General features: G+C 36.8%; 1 protein-coding gene across 1 annotated transcript in view; it reads left to right on the top strand.

The window, feature by feature from the left end:
* The first annotated feature begins 12,325 nt into the window (after positions 1 to 12,325).
* LOC107570221 (paired box protein Pax-5-like) overlaps positions 12,326 to 27,203 on the top strand; it is a 32,888-nt gene continuing 18,010 nt past the window's right edge. Inside the window, exons 1-6 of the mRNA XM_016256428.1 lie at positions 12,326 to 12,329; positions 12,397 to 12,562; positions 16,431 to 16,628; positions 17,909 to 17,973; positions 20,768 to 20,887; positions 27,141 to 27,201. Coding sequence (XP_016111914.1) covers positions 12,326 to 12,329; positions 12,397 to 12,562; positions 16,431 to 16,628; positions 17,909 to 17,973; positions 20,768 to 20,887; positions 27,141 to 27,201 — 614 coding nt within the window. The remainder of the gene's footprint in view (positions 12,330 to 12,396; positions 12,563 to 16,430; positions 16,629 to 17,908; positions 17,974 to 20,767; positions 20,888 to 27,140; positions 27,202 to 27,203) is intronic.

Raw genomic sequence — 27,203 nt, forward strand, 5'->3', positions numbered from 1 at the left:
GCGGAGCTAGTGCATTTGTGATTAAAAAAAAAAAGTATATACATTTTTTTTTAAAATTTAAGAAAATAACCAATGGTTTCGCTAGATAAGACCTCAACTGGGATCGTTTAGAGCCCTTTGAAGCGGCACTGAAACGGCACTTTGGACCTTCAGCCCGTTGGTCCCCATTGAAGTCCATTATATGGAGAACAATCCTGGAATGTTTTCCTCAAAAACCTTAATTTCTTTGCGACCGAAGACAGAAAGACATGAACATCTTGGATGACATGGGGGTGAGTAAATTATCAGGAAATTTTTATTCTGGAAGTGAACTAATCCTTTATATAATAAAAAAAAGTAAAAGTATAAATATGCACGGTATTATAATGTTATACTAAAATTAAAACGATGGAAAACCCTTAAGATAACATGTAGAAAGACGCAGAATAATAGTGTACTTTGAACAATCAATTGCTGCTTTGAACGATTGCGTAATTGTGGAATCAGTAAGTGTAATCATGATTAGAAATTCGATTTATTGTGCAGCCCTACCACAAGGTCAAAAATAACTGGTATTACTACTCTTGTAGGGACATTTGGTCCCCATAATGTAGTGCACACACACACATATATTATAGACAACAACATTTCTTCAAAACTTGCTTGCAAAAATAAATAAATAAAGTGTATATATACACACACACACACATATACACAAACACACTTTTTCATTTATTTTTGTAAGGAAGTTATGAGGCAATGTTATTGTCAACATATGTATTGATAATGTTGTTATATATTTAAGGCAATTTCATTTGTACCAGTTAGTTATTCAAGACATAAGCTGGCATTTCAAGATGTTGGCCTTGTATGAGATGTGAACTTCTTGCTATCTTTATTGCTGTAATAGAAATAACATGCAAAATGTTCTTTTATCCGCTGCTATGTTTGGCCTGTTCTGAGGTCCACATTTACATATCTTAACAGGCAGCATATCTGTCAGAAACATATCTAAATATAAATCACACATCCATATGTGTGCTTTCGTTCTTTCATACGCTCTGTCTTTCTTTCTTTGTGAGAAACAGATCACAGCCTACCTTTATCATCTCCAGAGCCTATGTCATGAACCGAGCGTGCGACTGATGTGGGAATCATGGTGTGAATGCCATCTGATTCTGAAGACGTCTCCATGCGTGTCAGTGTCAGAAAAGGCCATCAAAGCAGTGGGTTGTTTTCTTTCAAAAGGTTGCATTTCCTAAATGAAGCCAAAAGCCCACCACATATACCATATTTTGGGAGAAGGCAGTAAAATAGTGCCTGCAACTAGAGAACGGAATGCCTGGCTGCTCTACAGAAATTGCCATATTGGACGGATTTGTTGATCGTTATTACCATTATTGTTTTAAAAGGAAAAAGGGAAGCATTTGTGCGTCGGTTAATCTGCCCAAATTCAAACCAGTGGGGTGTTGAAGATGGAGTCACCAGCGAGGATGCAGGCTTTCCCATTCCAATATCTGATTCCACATGGCTGTTCTGCATGAGAAAGATTTTCATTTGGAAAATGAAGCCAAATGGCCTCCTTCACCAACCCGTGCATTTATATTGCTGATGTCTCCACAGCCTGCACCTTCAATGGGTTATTCAAGTGTGACATTGACCCATACTGTGCTGTGATCAATATTTGAGCATACTATTATCATGGCTTTGAAAGTTATAAGTCTATTTGGGTGCTGTATACAAACATAATAGCTTTATTACTGTATAGGAATCCAGCTATAGATATCTAGCGATTTTCTAGCAAAAACAATCACAGCACAAGCATAGAGAAAAACACAGTGTTATACATGAAGTGTATGGGATAATACATGGGCTAATGTTAATAATGAATGAATTTGTCCTTTTTTCACATGAGGTTTGCTTACTCCGTCTTGTCTTTGTGCTGATTCAATATACCGAGCCTTTGGTTCAGACCATTTATTATACAGACTGATGTCATTCGCCTGTTTGATTGTGTTTCTTTTTGAGGGTCCACTTAGAATATCACAGGCACAGTTTGACCCCAGCATGTCGCTACACGTCACACGATCTGGAACAAAACTTTGAGTTAAGAAACCCATGTCCTCTTTGTGTGGTCTGGTGTTGTGCCAAGGTCTAGAACTGGCACTATTTCCTGCTGTGGCTTGGGGTTTATTTCTTCTGTAGACATTTGCACAGTTGTTATCAGGTTAATACTTCAAATGCATCATTATAATAAACCGCTCGATTAGATAGCTACCCATTTGACACAGATTTTGGGAAACATTTTCAGTATGAGGATTCTGTTTCTCTTACTGACAGTCATAGAGAGCACCTCTATGAGCAAACGTTATTAACACATTTTAATAATACTCTTTTATTCAAGAAAAGAAAAGGATACCCCATCAATGTCCTTTGCATTTAAAACTAACAATAACACAGCATTGGCTGTAAGGTCTCTCTTTAAGCATGGAAAAATGTACATGTTTAGCCCAGCACTGCAGCAAAAGCTATCAGCTAGTTATCATAACCAATCGAATTATGCTATTTCTGGTGCAGTTCACATAGGTTTTTACTAGATATAACAGATATGCAAAAATCATTAATATGGAAAGTTGCTTACCAAAATTACCATATTTTGTCGAAATACTGTTGCTAATGCTACGCGGACCCATAAAACAGGATCTCAAAAGCTTTCAAAATATTCTATTTGTTATTTGATGAAAGTTTCCACAGTAGAAATAATAATTGTAGTCCTACTATGTATTTTGAGGAAACAGTGGTTGCTACATTTTTGAAAGGGATACTAAGGGATATAAGAAACGCACAAAAGTGTGCTTCTGTCATAAACACTGATGGCCAGATGATAGACAGATATTCCGAATTTCTTCTGTTGCTTTTGTTTTTTAAAGTTCTGCTGATAAGACTATTAGTATTTAGCTTGCGTGTAAATATTGTGGGAAACGTAACATTCGTTTTATAGACATCTATTCATAATGCATTCACAGACCAAATGACTTCAATCAAAAGTGGAGGCGTCATTAACTTTGTTGATGTTTACTTGTTTACTTTTTGTTTGAAGTGTCCGCTTTGATCGTCGCGTCTCGGTCAAAAGCGATTATTTCCGCTTCCAGCAGCGCAACAGCCAAACTTCCCCCTTACCAAAAAACTCTCCGCGCTTTAATTACTTTATTAATCCAATTAAGAAGGAGACTGAAACACCACATTTTGTAATCCTATCACGTTAAGATTGCATGGGTGGAGCACTGTTGCCAAACGAAATAAAAAAAACATTGCAACTTCACACAGCAAAGCTCTTTAGAAAATCTTCTATAAATACATGTATTACTTAAATTGTTTTCAATAATTTATATTTATTTAAAAAAAAATTAAATATTTGCGCACAAATATAATTCCAAGCATATTTGAACTTTTTGTGGTTGGAGAGCAAAGAAATGTACCATGTTAATCATAGTTTCTGCAAAAATAGGCATATTTGTTACAACTATTGCACTACAGTAACTCATAAATATGGGCATCCTTCATACTGCCAAAAAATATAAGATCTGACGTTTCTTGCCTTTTTTTTAAATAATAGCTTTACCATGTTATAGGTATAGAAGTAGGCCTAGCATTATTATTATTATTATTATGCTATATTAATAAAAATAGCTTAGTTAGGCTATTGTTGTAAATAATAATAATAATGTTTTAATTATAGCCTACATTAAACAGGCTTACATTTAAAATGACATACAGTTTATATAAGTAGATAGACTATATATTTTGTTCTGTTTTATTGTAAAACAAGAGCCAGCGGAAAACGGCTCATTTTCATTGAACTCCTAGATGAATTAGAATCAAATTCACAGAACTGGTTTGTAGCACTTGATGTCCTAAAAATTCTGCATGCGGTTTGTCCATCGTGGATAACAACTGGGGGGATATTTTTTGCTAAGTCTATTATTAATTCCATGGATGGATGGGAAAAAAGAAGTCATGTGGTCCCAAGTGTTAAAAGAGGTGACAAGAAGGGAGAAAGAGTGGACGTTGGTGTAAGTTTATGTCGGACAAGTTTGGCCTTTGAGCTTGGAGCGTGTAGAGATGCGGTTACATCGCCTCGGGTCACCGTGACAGCAACACTGCGCCCATCTCTCGTCAGAGCTTCACAAGCCCACACTCACAGAGAGCAGTTCACACTCAATTCAGCCCCACTGCATTATTATTTTATTTATGTATTGCAAATGAACACAGGCTTCCCGCCATGCGCGGAAAGTATTGCAATTAAATAATTGACCTCTGGGCCAAAATGATCTGAAACAAGCCACGGGCCACTCCGTATTAAATTAATAAGGTCTAAAGCTTCATTCATTATTCTGCCTTTAGCCCTCTGTCAATGGAACATGGCTTTATGAGGCGCGATTAAATGAGCTACATTTGTTGTTTTCTGAGCAGAGGTCAGAGAGTGCTGAACTGCGCGTCTATCGCATTGTTCATCGCTCAATTGTGTCTGTGTCGCCCATGAACCTCGAGACCTCAAATCATCATCCAGCGCGTGCATGCACGTGCATTGTTACGAAAAAAGCAAAAACATTCAGCAAAGGTCTTGCTTGGTTGATCAAATGATGCTTAAAAAAATAAAAACAATGCAATAAAAACAACCAAAAAAGCGTGATCATTTTAAACTTATTTTTGTTGTTTTGGCAGATACATTTAATTGGTAACACTTATCACTAAATGCTACTGTAAACATGATTAGACCTGCAATATTGCTTTACAGACCATTCGTGAATAGTTTGAAATGTCTAAAATGATCATGCATAATTTATCAAAATAAAACCGTATAGGCTACTATTTTTTATTTTATTATAACCTTTTAAAACCTTAGTATTGAAAGTTATTTTAAAGTGTTATTTGACTTTCCTAAACCTAAAATTAGCTCGGTTACGATTCATGCAGATGCTTTGTTTTATTTAAATAAAGATCGTGTTCTGCATTTCACTTATCTTCTGTAGCCCAAATCCCTTGACGCACTTGAACTTGTCAGCATTAGAGAGGGACAGAGATAGAGGGAGCGAAAGTTATGCTAACAAATGAACAGATATACGCGAGTACGCATATACCCACTGCCCATATCTGAAGAGGGGAGCGGTAGTGTGTGTGTGTGTGTGTGTGTGTGTGTGTGAGAGAGAGAGAGAGAGAGAGAGGGAGAGAGGAAGAAAGAGAGAGTCAGAGAGAGAAAGAGGAAGAAAGAGGGCATGAGCGCGCGGCTCTTTCTTGACTTTGCCCCATAATCGTTTCACGCTTCCTTCAGAGTCTCTTTTCCACCTAAAACGTTTAGTCTCACTCCAGTGAACAATTGCAACGGCGCAACAGGGAGCGGAAGAGTCGCGTTATTTCAAGCTACCATTCGTCAAAACCACTGTTACACAAAAGAGCAGAGAGAACAGCAACAGAGGACACAGGAGAGGGAACTTTTTTGTTGTCACCCCCCACCCTCCCCCCCCTTTACTCGAAAGGTTTAAAATGTTTAATGAGCCTAATGTTATAAAATAATTATTGTTTTTTGGGGGGCCGGGTTTATATAAGGATCTTATTTAATAATATAAGGATCAAGACAACAGCTAACAAATAAATGATTCAAATGAAAGTCGACAAGGCCTTCATAACATTAATGAAAAGGTTCAAATTAATCAACTTAATTTACTTACTACAAGTAAAATAACTTGATGATTCCAATATTTAAACATAGGCTTATTATTCCATTTAAAACGGAATACAAAATATCTGCAAATAGCGCTGTTGGCTATTTTAACACTGCAACACATTTATCATTAGTTACTGTGATTTCACAAGTGTGTGTGTGTGTGTGTGTGTGTGTGTGTGTGTGGCAAGCTGAAGAGATCCAGCTTCTTCACACGAGACCAAAGGTTCGCCCCCTCGTGGCACTCAAGACTTATACAGAGCACGAATGTGTGTTAAGCACATGGATTTTGAACATGAAGTACAGGATTCCTGCGACTTTAAGCTAACGTTATTCTGACCACACAGGCAAATACATGTAAGGTAGTTGTGTCTTCGATCTATAAGTGTAACTAGTCACACTGGGACTAGTAGAAGAAGATGCACCAAAACCTTCTGGAAAATGTTCTGAAACAAAACATAAAAATTCGGTTTTAGAAGAGTTACATTTGTATCCAGGCAATTAAACATCTCGGCAGAACGTCACACATTGAGAAACATGTAACATTTTTATTTCGTTCCATGTTTTGCTAAAAAGTTGCAATTTACGTTTAAAAAGACGTACATGAATAAACATATACACCGGTAATCAATCAAAAAATCAACTAGGCATGCGTTCGAAAATAAAATGCTTAGTTAATTAATAATCTATTAATTAAGTAATTTAATCATTTTATTTCAAGTATGTTTTTTTTTCGTTTTCTTACCAAAGTAAATGAACTAAAGATCACATTAATGTTCATAAACACAATAACCCTAGTATTACTTTTTTTAAATGCTTGTTATTTGTTGTTGGTATTACACTGATCACCATGATGCTGACACAACAATTATAATCAGCATTATTTAAAAACACATCACTGTTAGTCAGCTGCACTTAACATGACAAAATACAAAGTGCTTAAGCATTTGTTGGAAAGCTGGTCATGAGAAATTATTTGGCGCAAAAATGTGCGTGGAACAGCGCTCGTGTCCGTCAAACAACGATAGGAAGAATCTTTTCTGCGAGGCTCATCAATAACAACGAATTCTTTGAGCAGATTTAATGAATGCATAATCACTCAACACGTTAATTAAAATAACAATTTACCAAAATGTAAAAAATAAATAACCAATTGTCGAAGATACTAAACAGAAGTCGTGCAAGTGCCATATATAATTTCCAATAATGTGCAAAAACAAAACTGTTTGAGAAAATCTGTTCATTTATTTGATATGAATTGTATGTTTTATATGCTTATAGCTCAGTAAAATGCTGCAATGTGTCAATTGCCATAAGCAATATTTTAAAAATGGTTTTACAACGCATTAGGCGTATTCATATAATTGAAAACATTCTGACGCAATAACTAATTATTATCTATTTATTAATTGGATGACTGAAAAGAGTGAAAATGGATATTTAAAATGTCAATTTTATCCCCTTCCTTAATTGAAATTAGACTTGGGATCAGCGACAGAGAACCAACTTCGATTCAAGACTCCCTATTTGCCAGTGCACAATTGGGACAGCACTTTCACATTGGCCCAGTGTTAGCCAATCGGTGTCGTCTTTATCTGAGCGCGACTCAGGGCGATTGTGACGGCAGAGGTGCAGTGCCCGGATAGGTAGGCTTATCTTGATTGACAGTCTCGCTCGGGCTCGGTAGTAGAGTCAGAGCGCGGTGGCTTTGGCGCTGTCCACACGAGAGCAGGTTCTGAAACGCGCCGTGCGCTCTTGCAGTGTTTGCGCGGTAAGGACGGAGGCTCGACCACTGCTTCTCACCGCCGGAGCGCTCAGGCTGGAAGACCACCTTTCGGCGGACATCCGTTGCGACGAGACAGACTAATTACACTACCGTATCATCCATCTGAGACTTTCCGTGGATTTTTTACGCACGGACCGAGTGGTTCAAAACTTGACAAAGCCTGGTTTCTTCTTCAGGACATTTCTTGGACCATTTTTTCCCAAGTTCAAATGCTTCGCGCAATGGCTATTTTTAATTTTCTGTTTAACTTTGGCAAACATTTTGATTCGGGGTTCATCCCTTTTTAACTTCAAATGTCCACGGCGTATGTATTGTTTGGGGATCTTCTTACTGTCGGAGTTTTTTCCTCCTAAAAAGACAGTCTGAGGGCGCGCTTTGAGCGATTAGAAGATCAAGATGCAAGGGATCGCTTTTACGTGAAGATAGGCTACGTTGAACATGAAGTAAATGTTTTGGTTTCCCAGAAACCTCACCAGGATTTTACAGATCTCTGGTAGAGACGCGCTCTGACAGTCAGTGAACCTCGGTCACAGTTCACGGGTCACGGCCAGTGGAGCGAGGATGTCAAGATAGAGCTTGGAAACGAGACTTCTACATTCGTATCTGAAGCTTACGACTGTTCGGACTAATATTATCGCCAGGACTTTTCTTGAAATCCCATTTTGATGAATCCCCACTGATGGCTGAGTTGATTCACTCTGGATGTTGGACCACAGAAGCAGTTGTGTGACCCTGCAGGGTTGTACCTTGACCGTCCATTTGCATTTTTGTTGACCAATTAATAATGGATCGGATAAACTGTAATGTATGAATGATCTCTTTTTCATTCTCCCTCGAAAATCACAACAACTATTTACATATTTACTTTTACTCTTGACCTTTAGGCCTTAGGTCTTCAGGTTCGATTGTTTCTTTTCCAACCAAAGTTTCTGTGGAATTCCACACAGCTGAAACGGTCCTTAAAAGAACCAGAACGGACTGAATACATACGCACGGACCTTTAAAAGAAGAAGAACAAGAGCAGGACATTAAAGGCTTTCTGGTGGTTTTTCACGGGAAGGCCTGTCCTGCTGACCGATGGAGATCCACTGCAAACACGACCCGTTCGCAGCGATGCACAGTAAGTTCACGGCAGGCTTTCACTGCTGCTGTCAAATCTTTGATTTCTTTCAAAGTTCTCAGAACATTATTTTTCAGAATTAGAAAATCTCAGGTATATACTCGGATTAAAGCTGATGCGCGGTGTGTAGCCTACTATAGCTGGTCAACTTTAAAAAGGCAACTAAAAGACTAAAGGTGAAGTTTTTGCTGTTTTGGCTAATTATTTTGGGAGTTTTCTCTTAGTTAAAGACCGGGTTGCTTTGTTAGAGCTTCAGCCTTCTGTTTGACAATCCCTGGGGGAAGAGATCGCAGTCAAGGCCAGCAGCCAGCGGACACAAACTGAACTTGAACCGCAGCTGAGAATATGGCAGACAGGCTCCGTAACCTTTAAATACTTTGCTTGAGGGTGGCTGTAAACAGGCCACTTGTGAGGCTAAAAACGAAAGCTGAAGTTGCTCACTGTGGCGGAGAGATGTGTGGTCACTCATTCGTGACATGGCGGACACCGGTGGTCCCCCCAAGATACCAGCGTTAAGGGCCCCTTTTCTCTTTCCCTTTCTTTATTTCTTGTTCTTTTAGCCGCCAGCGCGCATACAACAGCTTACACACTTGAAATCATTGCGAATGGGCATTTTGAGTGTGCAAGACATGCATTAGAAATCAAAAAAACATATTGTAATAATTCATAAATATTTATAAATTATGAAAATGTTTTGGTAACAAAGACATCCCAGTGCCTTTGTTACCAAAACCAAGAGCTGCCAATCACATATTATGCATCCTGAAAATACAATTGTGATCTCTTTCTCTCTCTCTCTCTCTCTCTCTCTCCCCAGTCGCTCTCTCGCTCATTCTTTCTTTCTCTTCCAGTCTTCTCTCTCATCGATGAATAAAAACCTCATACGGCAAGCCTTCGCAAAACTCAAATATGCGCGCACCCACCCACACATCTATGTGAAATGACATCTATTGGCACGGTGAATGAAACGGTGGATTAGAGGTATACGCGTTTCAGAAGCTAGAACGAATCACGTTTCCTCTCCGTCACAATATCTCAACCCAATCCGCGGATAAAACGATTACACCGAAAATGTCAAACGGTGCAAGCCTTAAGAATGGACTGTGACACGAACCTGCGAGACTTTTAGGAAAGAAACAGAGAGCAGGAAGACTTTAGGATGTGTTAGACTCATACTCATCTTTCTCATGAATATTAATAAGACTTTGCAGGTTTTAAAAACGTCTGATCATAAAAAATGTGAACTCTTGTACAATTTAAGTTAGCCTATATTTAACACTCCCTCTGGCGCAGTAAATTGGATGTTAGTTACAAGTTGGCCTTCTAAATTTGTTACAGTTTTATGCTAAATTGACAAACGACGAATGCAGACTAATATAATACTATTACATGAATTTTTCGAGACATTTCTGACAGTTTCATCTGTTCTTATTTAAATGTAAGAGGCGAACGCTTAAATATTTATGGTCAGTAACTTAAAAAAACTATTTCAGTTCTATTTAGAAGTAGAGCTTTATGCTAAGATATATATATATATATATTTCTGAAGTGTCATATTGTTCTCTTTCTGTGCTCTGAGTTTCCCTGCGTGTCGTCTGTTAAAAACCATCAGTATTATTTTTAAATATTAAGCTACATTTGATGTAAATTATGCTAAATGTCTTAACAAAATAAATAGGCATTATCAATGGGGCATTAGTTATAATAGGTCATGATAAGATACGTGATTAACTTAAGTAAGCCATATGACAAAATAACAATTAATCTGTCATAATATGATCTGCATAGCCTGCATGTTTATATAAGAAAATTATTTTTTTTGCTGGATTTAAAAAAACTTTTTTTTTTTTTATAAATCCAGCAATCCTCAACGCTTGTACTCAACGGTAGCCTACTTCATATTTATTACTTGAATATGTTTTTTTTCTATACAAGATCATATTTACATTTTAAAATTGAAAATGAGTATCTGTGATTTTAATTTCAAATGCAGGCTTCTTTTCCAAAAACACTGAATTTACCCTGCATGACTGAAGGTAGTCCCTCGTTTCTTTCTTTCTTTCTTTTTTTCTCCATGAGTGTGTTTGTTAAAGCACGCCTGGTGTCACGTCGCTTTGCTGGCGTTTGCTTCGCTCTGTTTGGAGCGGTTTAATCGGAGCGGCCGATAGCGGATCGTAATGGAGCAGCGTCTCTAATCGGGTTTATTTTCTGGATGGGGGAGCATGAGTGTCTTTCAGCCGCTCTCGCTATTTCTGAACGGAACCTGCCTCGAAATCAATCAAAGCTCCAGGAACACTTCGATTTATAAGCCAGCCGTATTTGCAGAAGAAACTGAGTCTTGGTCAGATCACATCTGAATAGCTTGTTTCGGTTAATCCCTAATGCAGCCTTTTCTCTCTCTGTGACTGTGACACACACTTATACTCAAACAAACACACACACTTACTCTCCCATGCACACTCAAACACAAACTTGCACTATGCATAATTTAATTGTATGCATGCTTTGTAACTGTAAAGCAGTGCTGGTAACTAGCTGCAGTTGAAAAAAGTTTAGAAATAGATCAGATAAATTGAAGGTAATTTGATCTAAAAATTCAGAGTGATGCATTTTAAGCTCTTCCTGAGGAAGAGACATTTTATACTCAAGTTTCAAAGTTTCAGTTTGATGGATTTCACTGTGTGCTTCTTCTGTAGTGGGTAGATACAAATATAGTTTTCCACCAAAATTAAAAAAAAGAAATGCTTTGTTTTAAATAATTTGTTAATTTAACAGAAGCTTTTATCAAAAGGACTTACAAATGAGAAATACGACAAACATTTGATCTTAAAAACATGTTTGCACACCTAATTTTTAATGCACATCTTTAAAATATCAATTTAGCTAGCTGACTCCATAACTTCATCACTTTACTCAGAGGTGTTCAAATAATCAACTGTAACTGAAAGGCACATAAGAAAGAAAGAAAAGAGAAAAGGAAACTACAACATTAATAGGAAGGAGAAAAAAAGAGGTTACATGTTACAGTTTTACTAACACACCTCTCAGAAATCTAATAGGTCAAATCACTCACTAAAGGATTTTTATTTAATAGGAAAAAGCTCCTTTTTTTCTTCTTCTTCAGCCCACCGCCTTAAGAGAATGAAAATGACATGTAGCTGGGTTTAAATTTTCTGTTAGCTGAACTTATGTATTTGGGCACACAAGGCCAGTTAAGTCTGTTTGATATTGCTTTCTCGAATGTATTTAAGATCCATTACCCTGTAGCTTGGATTAACAGATACCCTCCAGTTCTTTTGTGTGTGTAAATGTGTGTGTGTGTGTGTGTGTGTGTTCCCCTTCTGAAGCAATCAGTATGTTAATATGACAGATTGACTGGATTACCACATAGACCTCTGCACTGAAATGATGATAAGATACTAATGAATATATATATATATACAGTGCAAGAATGAAACAAAATTGGTATCCAAAAGTCTAAGCCCAACAAGGACATCCAGCCCACCGTGCAAAAAGACACACAACAACGATTACAGACAGACAGACAGACACACACACATACAAATACTAACTTGAGTGAAGAGGTCATGTGCAGTTCTCTAGGTGACCAGATAAAATAAAGAGGACAGGAAGAGACTGCATAATGGTAACCTTCAGGTCAAAGACACACACACACACACACACACTAAAATGAGACAGCAGCTCTTTTTTGCCCACTATGTGTCAGCTTCTGTATTTAAGGAAGATATGATTTGCTCAGGTTCATTTTATTGCTGTTTGTGTCTGCAGGGCATGGAGGGGTGAATCAGCTGGGTGGGGTGTTTGTGAACGGGCGGCCCTTGCCTGACGTGGTGAGGCAGAGGATAGTAGAGTTGGCCCATCAGGGCGTACGTCCGTGTGACATCTCCCGCCAGCTCCGGGTCAGCCACGGCTGCGTCAGCAAGATCCTGGGCAGGTGAGTTCTGCTTCTCGCCAAGAAAAGTGAAGATGACTTTTGAGCTCACATCACTAACAAAACAGTACCAAAAATACCATAGTACCTTACATATGTTTTTTTTTTTTAGAGAAGTACCTTGCATATAACATGTAATAAAAATAGTATTACCATGGTACATGTAGTATATGCTTACCATTCAGTATCACAATAGTACCACCAATTGTGTGGATTCTATTACGTCCATATTCTAATGCTGTATATATTATTTAAAACATTGATATATTATTTAAAATATGATTTCATATGCTAACATTCAAAAGTTTTGGGTCAGTACGTTTTTTTTTTTTTTTTAAATGTGTTTATTCAGCAAGGACACATTAAATTGATCAAAGTAAAGACATTTCTAATGTTTAAAAAAATTATATTTCAAATAAATGCTTTTCAATTGAACTCCTATTCATCAAAGAATCCTGACAAAATGTATCATGCTTTCCAAAAAATATTAAACCGCACAACTTTTTTTCAGAATTGATAATAATGTATCCAGAGCAGCTAATCTTTCTTGAGCACCACTATCTAAAATTATTTCTGAAGGATCAGACACTGAAGACTTGGCAAAGCTGAATTTTCAGCTTTAAAATACATTTTATATTTTATTGATATATATACACTACCGGTAAAAAGTTTGGGATCAGAACGATTTTTTATGTTTTTTACAGGAGTGTCTTCTGCTCATCAAGGCTGCATTTATTTGATCAAAAATACAAGAACAATTTTTATATTGTGAAAAATTATTATGATGTAAAATAATGTTTTTCTATTTGATATACATTAAAATATAATTTATTCCTGTGATCAAAGCTGAATTTTCAGCATCATTACTCCAGTCTTCAGTGTCACATGATCTTCAGAAATCATTCTAATATGCTGATTTATTATCAGAGCTGGAAACAGTTGTGCTGCTTAATATTGTTTTGGAACCTGTGATACTTTTTTTCAGGATTCTTTGGTGAATAAAAAGTCAAAAAGAAGAGCATTTATTTAAAATAGAAATCTTTTCTAACAATATACACTACAGTTCAAAAGTTTGGGGTCGGTAAATTTGTATTCTTTCTTTTTTTGAAAGAAATTAAAACTTTTATTCAGCAAGGATGTGTTAAACTGTTAAGAAGTGATAGCAAAGATTTATATTGTTAGATAAGATTTATATTTTGAATAAATGCTGGTCTTTTAAACTTTTTATTCATCAAAGAATCCTGAAAAAATATCGCAGTTTCCAAAAAAATATTTGGCAGCACAACTGTTGCCAACATTGATAATTCTAATAATAAATCAGCATATTAGAATTATTTCTGAAGGATCATGTGACACTTTATAGTATAGTAAAGAGTAATGGCTGATGGAAATTCAGCATTGCATCACAAAAATAAATTATATTTGAAAGGATATTAAAATAGAAACCATTATTTTATATTGAAATAACATTTTGCAAATCTTACTGATCCCAAACTTTTGACAGGTAGTGTGTGTATATATATATATATATATATATATATATATGTATATATATAAAATTACATTTATTATTTGTATTAAAAATATATAGACAGAAGAGACATCTTTTAAAACAGTATTATAAAAAAATAGTGTAGCAGATTTTTTTTCACTTCTCAAGCTGTAAACAGATTAGCATTTGAGTGGCATTATATTATAATTAAGAGACAATGAGTCTCGCAACTATTGGCAAACATGTGACTAGACATGCTGGACTTTTCATGTGTTAGTATAGAGGTCAAATGACCTCAAAGAGGTCAAGTAATATCTCAGTTTCTTGAGATATTATATGATTATTTCATAGAACAATCTATTGGCAATGTATTGTTGGTGAAATGTGTTTGTAGTCTGCGCTATCGGACACCATGGATAAGTTCCCACACACAGAGTTTGCCTAGTCTCAGACTGAAAAGAATTTTGATTGGAGAATCTCTATTGCCAGTGCTATTTTATCCACAACTAGGCTTAGTCTTTGCCTGGGAAACCAGCTTAATGTCCTCTATTGCATTCAAACAGTGGGGCCAGTATGTGTTTGGAGTCTTGCCTTTAAATGCTTTCCAACCCTCCTTCCGTTCTTTTATCAAGTCAACTTTAACTTAATTCATAATAAATATCAATTTCTGAAATATCCATACACTGATGAATGCTGTCCGTTCGCTTGATATTCCCTCTGCCGTCGGTTCAACTCGAGGCTGACTCAGTGCTTCCTTTCAAAGAAGACACGTTGAAATTCAAAAATTCGCACTGAAGCCAAAGTCAAAGCGCCGTCTTTTCATTTCTGTCCTTCTGGGACAAAAAAGAAAAGATTCATCACATTTTACATTTGCATCAAAATGACACTGGCACCATACGTCTGCCGAGGAGGGAGGGATGGCTGGAAGGACAGAGAGAAGGAGAGAGAGAGCAGGAAAGAGAGGAGGAGAGGGAGGAAGGGGTTAAGGGGGAGGACAGAATTTGAATGGATAAAGGTGTGGATTAGTGCTAGAGCCTTTAGCTATATCAAAAAAATGTGTTTCCCATTGTTCTCCTTTGCCTCAGCCCTCTTCCCCCAGCCCCGGTCCAACTCACTCAACCGTTACTGCGGCGCTCGGTGTGTGTGTGTGTGTGTGTGTGTGTGTGTGCGCGGTAATATCTTCCCTCCCTCTTACTGCTCAGGCAGAAAACACACTAATATGTGGGCTGCAAGTGAGGTTTGAGTAAATAAGGCGTATGACTAACTCTGCTCTCTTGGTAATGAGGGAATTTTCTGCACATTCATTGTGGTGGGCATTTCATGCCTGTGCTTTATGAGCTTACTTTTAGTTTATGTTTGTGTGTTGAACCTTAACTAAACTAAAGCAGTTAGTAACAAGAGATGAATCAGAGCACCTAAAACCCCCTTAACTTTGGTAAAAATCACTACAGTGCATAACCTTTTATGCTTTATAAAACACCAGCAAGAGCAAAATGTATATCATAATGTACACTACCATTCAAAGGGGTCAGTAAGATTTTATTATTTTGTAAGAAATTAATACTTTTATTGAGCAAGGATACATCAAATTGATCAAAAGTGACAGTAAAAAAATATAATAAAATATATATAAAACTGGCACTTTATATATATATATATATATATATATATATAATATAATATAATATAGCTCCAAATTATTTCAAATAAATGCATTTTTTTAACTTTCTATTTATCAAATAATCCTGAAAAAAATGTACCACAGTTTTCACAAAAATATTAAGCAACTGTTTCAACGTTTGCTGATAATAAATGTTTCTTGAGCACCAAATAAGCATATTAGAATAATTATTTATTAATATTAATCATTTAACAATCATTATTTTAGATTTTTCAATAAATGTATTATTACTAATTAATTAAAATTAACGATATAATAGCAACAACAACAACTTAAACTAACAATTATTTCATCATGATCATTTGCTTAAATATAGGCTGTTTACATTTGCCAAGTATCTTAATACAGCATTAATACAGAGTGTGTGGTCACAGGTGTGCGTTTATCTGCATGGCTTTGAAGCGACTCACCCAATCAGAATTTAGATCAGGATCTGTTTTGTAATTTCTGTGTGTATGCCTAAAATATAAGCTTTGATGGTGCTCATTTGTGGCAGTTTTTTGTAAATAGGCTGAACAGATTGATGTTTTTTTTGCAGGTTTGTGAAATGTATGCGTTGTTCTCTGCATCTGTGTGATTAGTAAGCAACTGTGCACTGACTGCAAGTTTCTACAGACCTACGGCGCTGGATAAGCATATGTTCTAACTCTCTGTATATCTTGCCTGGTGATGTACAGCTCTCTATCTCTGCTCCTCAGGTACTATGAGACAGGCAGCATCAGACCAGGGGTGATCGGAGGCTCCAAACCAAAGGTTGCTACACCCAAAGTCGTTGACAAAATCGCTGATTACAAACGCCAAAACCCTACCATGTTTGCCTGGGAGATCCGAGACAGACTTCTGGCAGAGAGAGTGTGTGACAATGACAGTGTGCCCAGCGTCAGCTCAATCAACAGGTGTGTGTGTGTGTGCGCACTGGAAAAATCAGCAATTTAACCCGACACAAACATTTCTGTCTACTTGATTTTTCACAGTGTCAGTGGAAGTGGAACTTTTTAAGATTAATAATTCACTCTAAAGTAGTTTAGAGTGTGTGCATGAAGTTTACTTGTGTACACTACTTTTCAAAAGTTTGGGGTCAGGAAGATTTATTTTAGTTTTTTTATCTGGAAGATAAAGGACATGTAAAGCCATTTACTGATAAAAAAAGCATTTCAAATAAATGCTGTTCTTTTTATCTTTCTATTGATGAAAGAATCCTGACAAAAATGTAGTTTCCACAAAAATATGAAGCAGCATAATTGTTTTCTACATTGATAATAATGAGAAATGTTTCTTGAGCAGCAAATCAGCATATTAGAATGATTTCTGAAGGATCATGTGACACTGAAGACTGGAGTAATGATGCTGAAAATACAGATTTGATCACAGGAATAAATGACATTTTACAATATATTCAAAAAGAAAACAGTTGTTTTAAATTGTAATAATATTTGACAATATTACAGATTTGTTTTTACTGTATTTTTTTTCTTCAAATAAATGCATCCTTGGTGAGTATAACAGACGTTCAAAAACATGTAAAAATGTTGACCACAAACTTTTGGATGGTACTGTAAATGTCCACAAACCATTACGTTTTTAAGAACTAGCTGATCAGTAGATTAGAAAAGGGACAGAGCAATGCACAGAGAAGAGAATAGAGGGAGAGAGACGTGGATAAAGGAAAACAGCAGGAAAAAGAAACACATATTCATGAGCAGTGTCCAGCTCACTGGTTCAACAGCATGTGTACAATGACAACCTTTCTCAGAGAGAGAGAGAGCAAGAGAGAGAGAGAGAGAGAGAGAGAGAGAGGAGAAGGAGGGGGATGAGGAGGGGAGGGGAAAGGTGCTTTGCTTGAGCAGCCATGCAGGAAGTTTGAGACTCTGCTGCTATGTCAGCCTGCATGAGCCACTTCACACACACACACACACACACACACTTCACGTGCTTGCATACTTATATTAAAGCATATACAATACCCACACACCTCTACACACAGCACCTCGCATGATAAATCCTTACACACGTGATAATGCCTGTTTGCTCTTACTTTGCTGCAGGATCATTCGCTTCACGTGCTTGCATACTTATATTAAAGCATATACAATACCCACACACCTCTACACACAGCACCTCGCATGATAAATCCTTACACGCGTGATAATGCCTGTTTGCTCTTACTTTGCTGCAGGATCATTCGCACTAAAGTCCAGCAACCACCTGGCCAATCAGGAGCTGTCTCTGCCCATAACTTAGGTAAGAGTCAAGTTCACATCAACTTTTGTCATATTTCAAACTACTCAAAATGCAAAATTTTGTTCAATCATGACAACTCTCGGAAGAACTTGGAACTTGCTACTGCCAATGCATATGGCGATACAGTGCCGTTAGTATCTAAGACATACTGCTGCTGCACAAATAGCATATAAAATAACCCCGTAGCAGATCGATACAGGTGGAGCTGGGGAAGGTGGAGGGTCAGAGAAACCGCGCTGCAGGAATCTCAAGTGAATGCTAGCCAGCCATATAAATCTAAGGCAGTAAGCTCATTGGCTGCATATGCAGCATGAACCAATCAGCTTGTGCCAAGTCGTTTAACTCTCTGAATATCATCAGTTACGTTAACACCCCGTCAGCCTGCGCCATCTTGAACTATATATTTCTCAAAATGCAACAGAGAAACTGAGCTTCTAAAAAAAAAAGGTGTTGACAGACTACCAGTCAAAGGTTTTTGGGCCAGTAAGTTTTTTTTTTTTTTTTTAAGAAATACATTTATTCAGCAAGGATGCATTAAATTGATCAAAAGTGACAGTAAAGACATTTATAACGTTATAAAAGGTTTAAACTTTCTATTCAACAAAGCATTTATCATTCTATTTATCTATTCATCAATACATCAAATAATCATGAAAAAAATATACCAAGGTCTCTACAAAAATATTGAGCAGCACAACTTTTTTTTATTTTTTATTTTTTAAATTTTTAAATGTTTCTTGAGCAGCATTAGAATGATTTCTGGAGGACCATGTGACACTGAAGACATTTTAAAATATATTAAAATAGAAAAGATTTGTTTGCCAATACTACTGATTTTATTGTATTTCTGATCAAATAAATGATCAAATCTAAGCAGTTTAATACATTGCTGAAACACATGTGAGATCATGTGAAAAAACTGAGAATCAGAAGACCTAAAGAAAAATACTTTAATTTCATTTTTTCTAACAGAAACATTTATTTCCAGAAGGTTTTAATATATCAGTTACCCTGTAACACTCATGTAAGCAGGGCTGTATCTATCATAGACATTGAGGGGGACTGTGATTTTTAAACATTTTCTGTACATTTCGATCTCCCCAATCTTTAACATTTGATTAAATCCTTGAATCTAGCACTGCTGCTCTGACACTCCAATGCTGCCCCCAAAAACCAAAGAGGAATCTCCAAAAATGATCTGAGATGTCGGCAGTTAATAAAGTATTGAACTGCGCTCGTCTCACTGTCAGTAATCTTCATAATCGCACACCTCTGCTTAATCTAAATTAATTTTGCACGCACAATGCTCGCCAGTTCTCCGTCTCCCTCAGATTATGATGATAAATAGTTCTCATACTCAGGCGGAAAATTGAAATTTGGGGATTTCGAATATAAAGCGTTCACTTAGGGTTTCCATCCCTCGACGTGAGGAGAAAAAAAAGTGCAAAAGAATACGAGAATCAGATAATTGAAACGATAAATCGAGAGTAAAAAATTGAGGGATATGCATTCATTACATTTTCCACCTGGTTAACAAACGAAAGCGGCGGGTGAGCAAAGGCGTTTATCTTTTCTCCGAGCGATTTGTTTTCTTTTTTCCCACCTTCTCCATTTTAGCACAGTCTGTTGGGATGTGGGATTAGCCTCATCTCTACACCTTAGTGTCCCCTTGGGGCCACTGTACTGTCACTCAGGCTGTACGTCAGCTGACAGGAAGTGAGATAAAGAGGAGAGAGAAAGAATGAAGCGTTGACAAAGAGAAGACACTATGGCCTCGTCCCCTACCGACCAAAGACCTCACAGACAGCCAGACATGTCGAAAAGCTGTTAGCATCTTATCCTTGGGCGGCAACACGTTGCCAAAATTGAGTGACAGCCGGTTTTTGGTGAAAGCTCTTAGGCATGACTAAAATGGAATAAAAAAATGGAAGACAACTACTGAAAATAAATAAATATATAAATTAATTAAAAATTAATTAATTAAAAGCCTTGAAGAGAAAGCTTTATTAAAGGGATAGTTTATCATTCTATTATTATCATTCTCATCAAATTAATCATAAAAATTATCATTCTATTAATACTCACCCTCATGTTGTTCCAAATCTGACTTATTTTCTTCTTTGGAACACAAAAGAAGATTAGAATGATTACAAGATGAAGAATGGTGGTAACCAAACATTTCAGTTCCCATTTTATTTTATTATTTAATTTTTTATTAGTTTCGTTTATTTTATTATTATTTTTTTTTTAAACGAAAGTCAATGTGAACCCAAACTATCCCTTTAAGTATTTTGCCATAAGTTCATAATTATTATTAAAAAAATAATTGTTATTTTTTTAAAGTCACAAAACTGCCTCACAGCTTTTTAATATTTAAAAAACTTTTGTCTGCCCAATCAAAGTCATTTTGTGCATCCAAAAATGGGTTCAACCAACATGCAGGCAAAAATCTTAAAACAGGAAATGATATCATAGAAAGGACCCCCGCAGGACATTAGAAAAGTGTGTTAAGGTTTATAGCTTAGGCAAGATTAGTTTGGGTTATAGAACGCTATTAATTAATTAATTAATCATAATATTTATTCATGATATTTAGCTTGGAAAAATATTGCAAACGCAAGGTGTAAGCATTTTAAACGTATTTTTTGAAAGATTTTTCTTCATCATGGTCACTCCAAACTGTCATCATATATAGTCCAAAGTGAATGTCAATCAATAGCAATAATGATATCCACCATGTTCATGTATGTTTTAGGACATTTGTGGTCTTCATTAGCTCTCTGTAACTTTCTAGCCTCTCCAGTGACCCAGGTATCCGCAGTAACCAGCGACGCTGCAGGCTCCTCCTACTCCATCAGTGGAATTCTGGGAATCAGCTCACCTGCCGATGCAAGCAAGCGGAAGAGAGATGAAAGTAAGTCTATATGTGCGCTTTGTTTTTGTGAACTGAAAAGGCCTAGGTTTTGAGCGTTTAATTCTCCACCAAACTCACTCTAAACTTAGCCTTTAGTATTTTTAATACGGTTGCATCACAGAGCGAGTTTATTACATGCAGGACATTTAGTAACTAATGAGACATTCTGTCTACAAGCAATTACAGAACAAAAAAATCAATTACATCCTGTATTCAGCCTTCTCCTTCCTTCCTTCCTTCTTTCTTTCATTCCTATGCACAACATCATTTCAATGTACACACACATGCACACAAGCACAGATGGAAGTTGCTGAACATTGACAGATGCATCAGAGCAGGAGGGGGATTGGACACCGCTGGCACGTCTTAGATAAACATCTCTATCCAGGAGAGGCACAGCGTGTGCATGTGGAAGTGTACGTGTGTGTGTTTGCACACATGTGTCTATTAAAAAGCCATTGCTTGGCAGACCCCTGCAGGACATGAGGGAACTCCAGATGTCACCCACACACGCACATACTCACACACACACACACACAATATGACTTATAAAACACCAGACATCAATAATAGAAGATTCCGTTCTGTTTGCTGTCCAGGGTTATTATAGATAAAACTCAAATTGAAACTAAAATTAAAACCATAAAAAAAAAAAAAAAGTTTTGCTACTAAAACTTGGTACTAAAATAACTGAAACTGAAAAAAAATGAAAATAAAAATATGTATACACACACACACACACACATATATATACTATGTATTTTACACCAGTAAAAAATAAATACAGAAAATGTCTTCATATTAATACGATACGTTGTGCCCTATTTTTATGGATTTTTTTTACAGTGTATAATTTTAGCAATAATATATTTAGTTATATGTAAATATAAAGATTTTAAGTTTTGACCACTATACACAGTCAAAAAACAAACAAATCAAAAACGTGAATTTATGGTTAAAAAACAAAAAGCAAAAAAACGAAAACAGCAGCTGTGGTTGCTAGAACCTTACTGTAAAATGGTACCAACATTTTAGGGTTAAATGGACTGAACTTACATTTACAGTAAAAACTGTAAAAATGTCATTAACTGATGAAATGTTAATATTAGATCTTACTACTTTGTTTTGTACTTGTAAAATATACTGATAGCCTCCTTAATAATATAGGTGGTAAAAGAGACAAATGATAAATTAGATTTCATCACAAGTAGATTACTGATGTACAGTTGAGGTATCATGCACAAAACACAAAACACCATCATGGTAATACAATTGATACTAAAATAATGCAATAAACATTAATTAAACAACATAAGATGTAACAAAACTCAGATGTACATAATTGATATCAAAAACTAACAAGAAACATACAGTAACTGTTTAAAATAACATCAAATGTAAATTTTCATGCATTGTGGGAATATCAGTTAACGCTTTTTTTTTACTGTAAATTCAAAAATTACTGTTAATTTTTCCAAATAACTTTTCCAAAGTCTGTACATTTAACAGTATTTTACTGTAAAATTACTTAAAATGCCCTCTTAGATCTATTACAGTTTTTCACCATATATAGTAAAGGAATTTGCTGTTAACCAACTGACAGGTTTTTACCACAGGATTGTTAGTCTTTTACTATTAAAATTACAAACTTTTTTACAGTGTATACAGTATGTAATATAATACAATAATACTCCAGGTAAAATTAACAACATGCATAACTATAGATGCAAAGAAACGTAATGTAACTTTGTAAGCTGACTACTTGCTTAGCTGAACACACACACACACACACACACACATACACACACACATCAACGTTCATCCAAGCTCCAATTAGGCCGACGTCTGCCACTTTAATTAATGCAACACATCACATCCAGCAGCGAGGGAGGGGTGACTAAATGAATTTGTGTGTTTAATTGACATGGTGAAACTGCAGGTGGTCAGTGCTGTGATGTTTTGCAGTATGTGAGCGTGTCTGCGCGCTCGCAGCAAGGGACGATCTCATGGGTTTGCTGAAGGCATAAAGTAACATGAGCGATAGATTTGGCAGCTAGTAGCCTACACTGCTTGCAAATTTTAAAAAGCATAAGGCACGTTAAGGAGTGTGCAGACTGTGTAGGATGGACAAAAATAGGGATTTTTTTCAGCACCTCTTCAGCAGAATTACAGCAAAAGAAATCATATTTCATCCGAGTCAATGTGAGTTTTCCATTTGTATTGAATGTGAAACAGTAACAAGACATGTGCCCCGAATAAGGAAAGAAGTGTTTTTGTATGCGACCTGCGTAGTGAACCATAAACATACAGCGTGACCAGTAGAGACAGATTCCTGCAATGAAGAAGTCTTATGAAACGGTTCTTTTTTGTGAATCAAAAACATACAGTACAACCTGTGAAGACTGATTCTTACAATGAATAAGGTTCTTTGTCGCGATTCAAAAATATACGTACATGATTCTTGCAGCGGATGAGTCTTATAAGCTGGTTCTTTTTAGTGAATCAAAAACATACAGCACAACCAGTGTAGCTCAAATCCAAAAATGAATGACCAGTTCTTTTAATGAATCATTTTTATGAATAAAAGACAAATGACTCATTTGAATTAGTATGTAACACTGTCCTGTCTAATTTACATTATTAGCAAAGAGAGAACTTCTTTCATGTGTATGAAATATGGGCATTATTACTTAAACCCAAATGAATTTCAATGAAACCGTGAGCTTGTGAATCGGAATCGAATAGAGGAATTTGTTTCGAAACCCAGTCCAAAGAAACTGAGAAATTAAATAAAGAAATCTTTCATATACTTCGGTAAATTGCGTCTATGTAATACTAGGAATTTCTATGCTGAGTGGTAATGCTTTCAGAAAGGGAGAGGGAGACAAAATGCATGTTTAGTGAAGCAAGACACTATGATTTCCAGCTGCACACAAGCAGGAAAGGAAGTAACAGAGGGTTTGGATGGCTTAGTGTGTGTGTGTGTGTGTGTGTGTGTGTGTGTGTGTGTGTGTTTGGGGAAAGCCCACTGATGCCCTTTGACCCAGGGGAAGTGATCTGAAAGAGAGAACTTGACTTGTGGGGCCTCTAGAACAGAAGCATTGTGTCTGCCCATTGTCTCTGAACGGAGGAGGAATGGACGAGGGGAGGAGTGGAGGAAAGGAGAAACAGAATAAAGAAAGACAGGAGGCCTGTGGTACGGGCCAGAGGGGTCGGACAATGTTCTCTTTGCCCCCTGAAACAATAAAGAAACCTTTCTTTAAGGTAACAGCTTCAAAACGTGAAGGAAAAAAGGCAAAAAAAATACACATTTATAGTTGTTATTCTGTTAAATTTAACAAACAGGACCTGGATATTTGTATCCGCAGTGGACACCATCAAGACAGATGTCATTTTCTCTGCCATTTAATATGTTCACTTCTCGTCCAGTTTTATTTCAGTCATTTTTATCTCCTTCATTCTGTGGATTATTCTGATTGAAAGATAGAGGACATTTTTAATAAGGTGGGGAGTGTGAAAGAGAGGTGGAGCGAGAGAGAGAGAGAGAGAGAGAGAGAGAGAGGGAGACAGGATAGGGGATAGATGATAACAGTGGGATTTGTTAAAGGTTGGTATCCCCCTTTCAGAGACTCATACTTTGATCCGTCAAGGTTGAAACACACACACACACACACACACACACACACACACACACACACTACGTGTATCAAGTGCACAAGGAATCCACTGAGCCACTGAGTCTGCTCCCAAAAAACCTTCAAACTCACCCCTGAGAGAAAGAGAGAGGAAGACGGAAAGAGACAGAGGGGCACAATGGTGATCTCATTGTTGCTATTGTCTCTGCTTTTGAAGCAAGGAAGATGCCTCTCCTCCATTCTCCTTCTATGTGTGTGTGTGTGTGTGAATAGCACACACACACACACACACACACACACACACACTACGTGTATCAAGTGCACAAGGAATCCACTGAGCAGTTTTCTCTGCTCCCAAAAAACCTTCAAACTCACCCCTGAGAGAAAGAGAGAGGAAGACGGAAAGAGACAGAGGGGCACAATGGTGATCTCATTGTTGCTATTGTCTCTGCTTTTGAAGCAAGGAAGATGCCTCTCCTCCATTCTCCTTCTATGTGTGTGTGTGTGTGTGAATAGTGGGGTTAACCCTGAATGCAGCCGGGCTGTATTGTGTCTGGTTACAGAGAGTGGTTCCCTATAGCAGGTTCAGAGGCTGAAAGACAAAAGGCCAGAGAAACACTCGCCAACATCTGAATATCTAAGACCAATAAGTCTGTTTGTGTGCATGTGGTTTGTTTTGGGGGATTTGAAACTTGAAGGTTGGTTAAACGTGATGCTGGTATGTTTGTTTAAATTTGGTGAAAAATAGCTTTATTGGCGACCTCTCTTCTTTCTGTCTCTCTTTTGGCTCTGATATGGCTGAGTGGGCTTCCAGATCTCTCCGAAATTGCATTTGCTGACAGTGTGAAAGAGTTACACGCATAACACACACATGAACAGTCACAGATAAACATGTATCTGTGTAATAATAACGACTGAAAAAATCCATAACATTGTTCTGACATTCAATGGCTATGTTTTCACAAGTTAAATTGATTCCAGAAGGATATGGATGTTTGAAGACATCTGAAGCAGCAGCAGTTTAAGTGGAAATTTTGTGACTGTACAGTACGTTGTTAAGGTACAGTCGCATTTACTTGTGTTAAGCGAAGGGTGAAAGACGCCCATATGCAGATTCATATGATCAAACTTGTGGAATTCAAGCCAACTTGAGTGCTGCTGTCTTTGAAAGAAAAGGGGGACAACCAATTACAAAGAAATTCTGAATTTCATGTAAATTACATTTTTAAGCTGATAACATAATTTGTCATAAAACAAATGTCGTATTCAATTGGAAAAATGCAAAATAAATGCATTTTCACTCACGGTCTCGGGTGTTTTGGCCCCTACTGATGCATAAATAAACAACCATGCACACAAACACTGCAGAGAGTGGCAGTTTACAAACGGACATTTTTTTTTTTGGCCTCTGACTCTAACTCCCTAGAATAACCTCTCAGAGAAAATGAATGAATTGGCTCTATATCAGGGATTTTCGTTTCTATTCTTCTTTTTTTCATCCCTCTCTCTCTCTCTCTCTCTCTCTCTTTTTCTCTCCCTGTAATCATTTGAGGGCTGTAGCTTTCTCAGCTCTTATAATTGTCTCTTCAGAAACTCAACAGCCCAGTAATAACTGACTCACGTGTTGCCTTAACACTCACTCAGAGAGGAGGATGCAAGTCCAGGAATCTGTGTTTGTGTGCTTGAGTCTCTGTATGTTAGTTTCCAGAAAAGTAAGAGTACCCAACCTTATGATCATGATGACAAAGAGAAATAAATCACTATTATTATTATTTTTTTGTGGCAGGAAAGCGACTGATGCTGTAGGTCATGTGACAATGCTAACTTGGAGAATGTAGTACTTTTTTTAATGATTACGAAGTAATTTCTGCTCAGAGTGTATGCCATTTTGGATGCCGCTATAGAGTTTCAGATACCTAAAAATATGTTGTAACAAATGAGATTGAAGTGGATGACTTTATTTAAAGCAACAGTTAAGAGGGTCGTTCACCCATAGGCCATAATTTATTTAAAAAATGTAAAAAAAAAAATCCACTTTTGTTTAGATCATTATAGCTCTAAAAATATTTTTTATGCTGATTGTTTTTTAAGGTTATATTTTAATATTGAAACTCTGGGCCAAGGGAAAGAGTCCACCAATAGTTTTGATATAAAATCTGTTGATAAAAAAAAAAAAAATCAACTCCTGGGACATAAACGTGCCTGAAGTTGAAGAAGCACCCATATGTTGACTACCATGAACTAACAATAAACCTGATGAGTTTACCATTTCTGGTCAAAATTTTGGGGGCGAAATAGTCACTCCAATTGGAATCCATGGCATCAGGAGTTTCTCGTGAGGGCGCAAAAAGTTCCTCATGTGGATTTTACTCATTTTCAAGTTGTCGCACTTGGTTTGAAACTGACTTCTGTGTGAGCTGTGCTTTACACATTGCTACACTGCTGACATCAGATAAAGCACCTTGTTTGCCTGCAAACAAGTAAAGTTTGTTTATAGTTATTTTCACTACATCTAAAACTCAAGCTTGTGCGTAAAAAGCACTCTCATTCTTAAATGTCCTACAAGTTACATTGTACTTTATTGCTTCTTTTTGAAATCTGTTTGAATCTCTCTCCAGCTCTACAGGATTCTCCATTGGCGAATGGCCACGCCCATTCAGGGAGGGACTTCTTGCGGAAGC

The sequence above is a fragment of the Sinocyclocheilus grahami genome, unplaced genomic scaffold, assembly GCF_001515645.1.
Source record: "Sinocyclocheilus grahami isolate Dianchi unplaced genomic scaffold, SAMN03320097.WGS_v1.1 scaffold1428.1, whole genome shotgun sequence".
NCBI classification, from domain to species: Eukaryota; Metazoa; Chordata; class Actinopteri; order Cypriniformes; family Cyprinidae; genus Sinocyclocheilus; species Sinocyclocheilus grahami.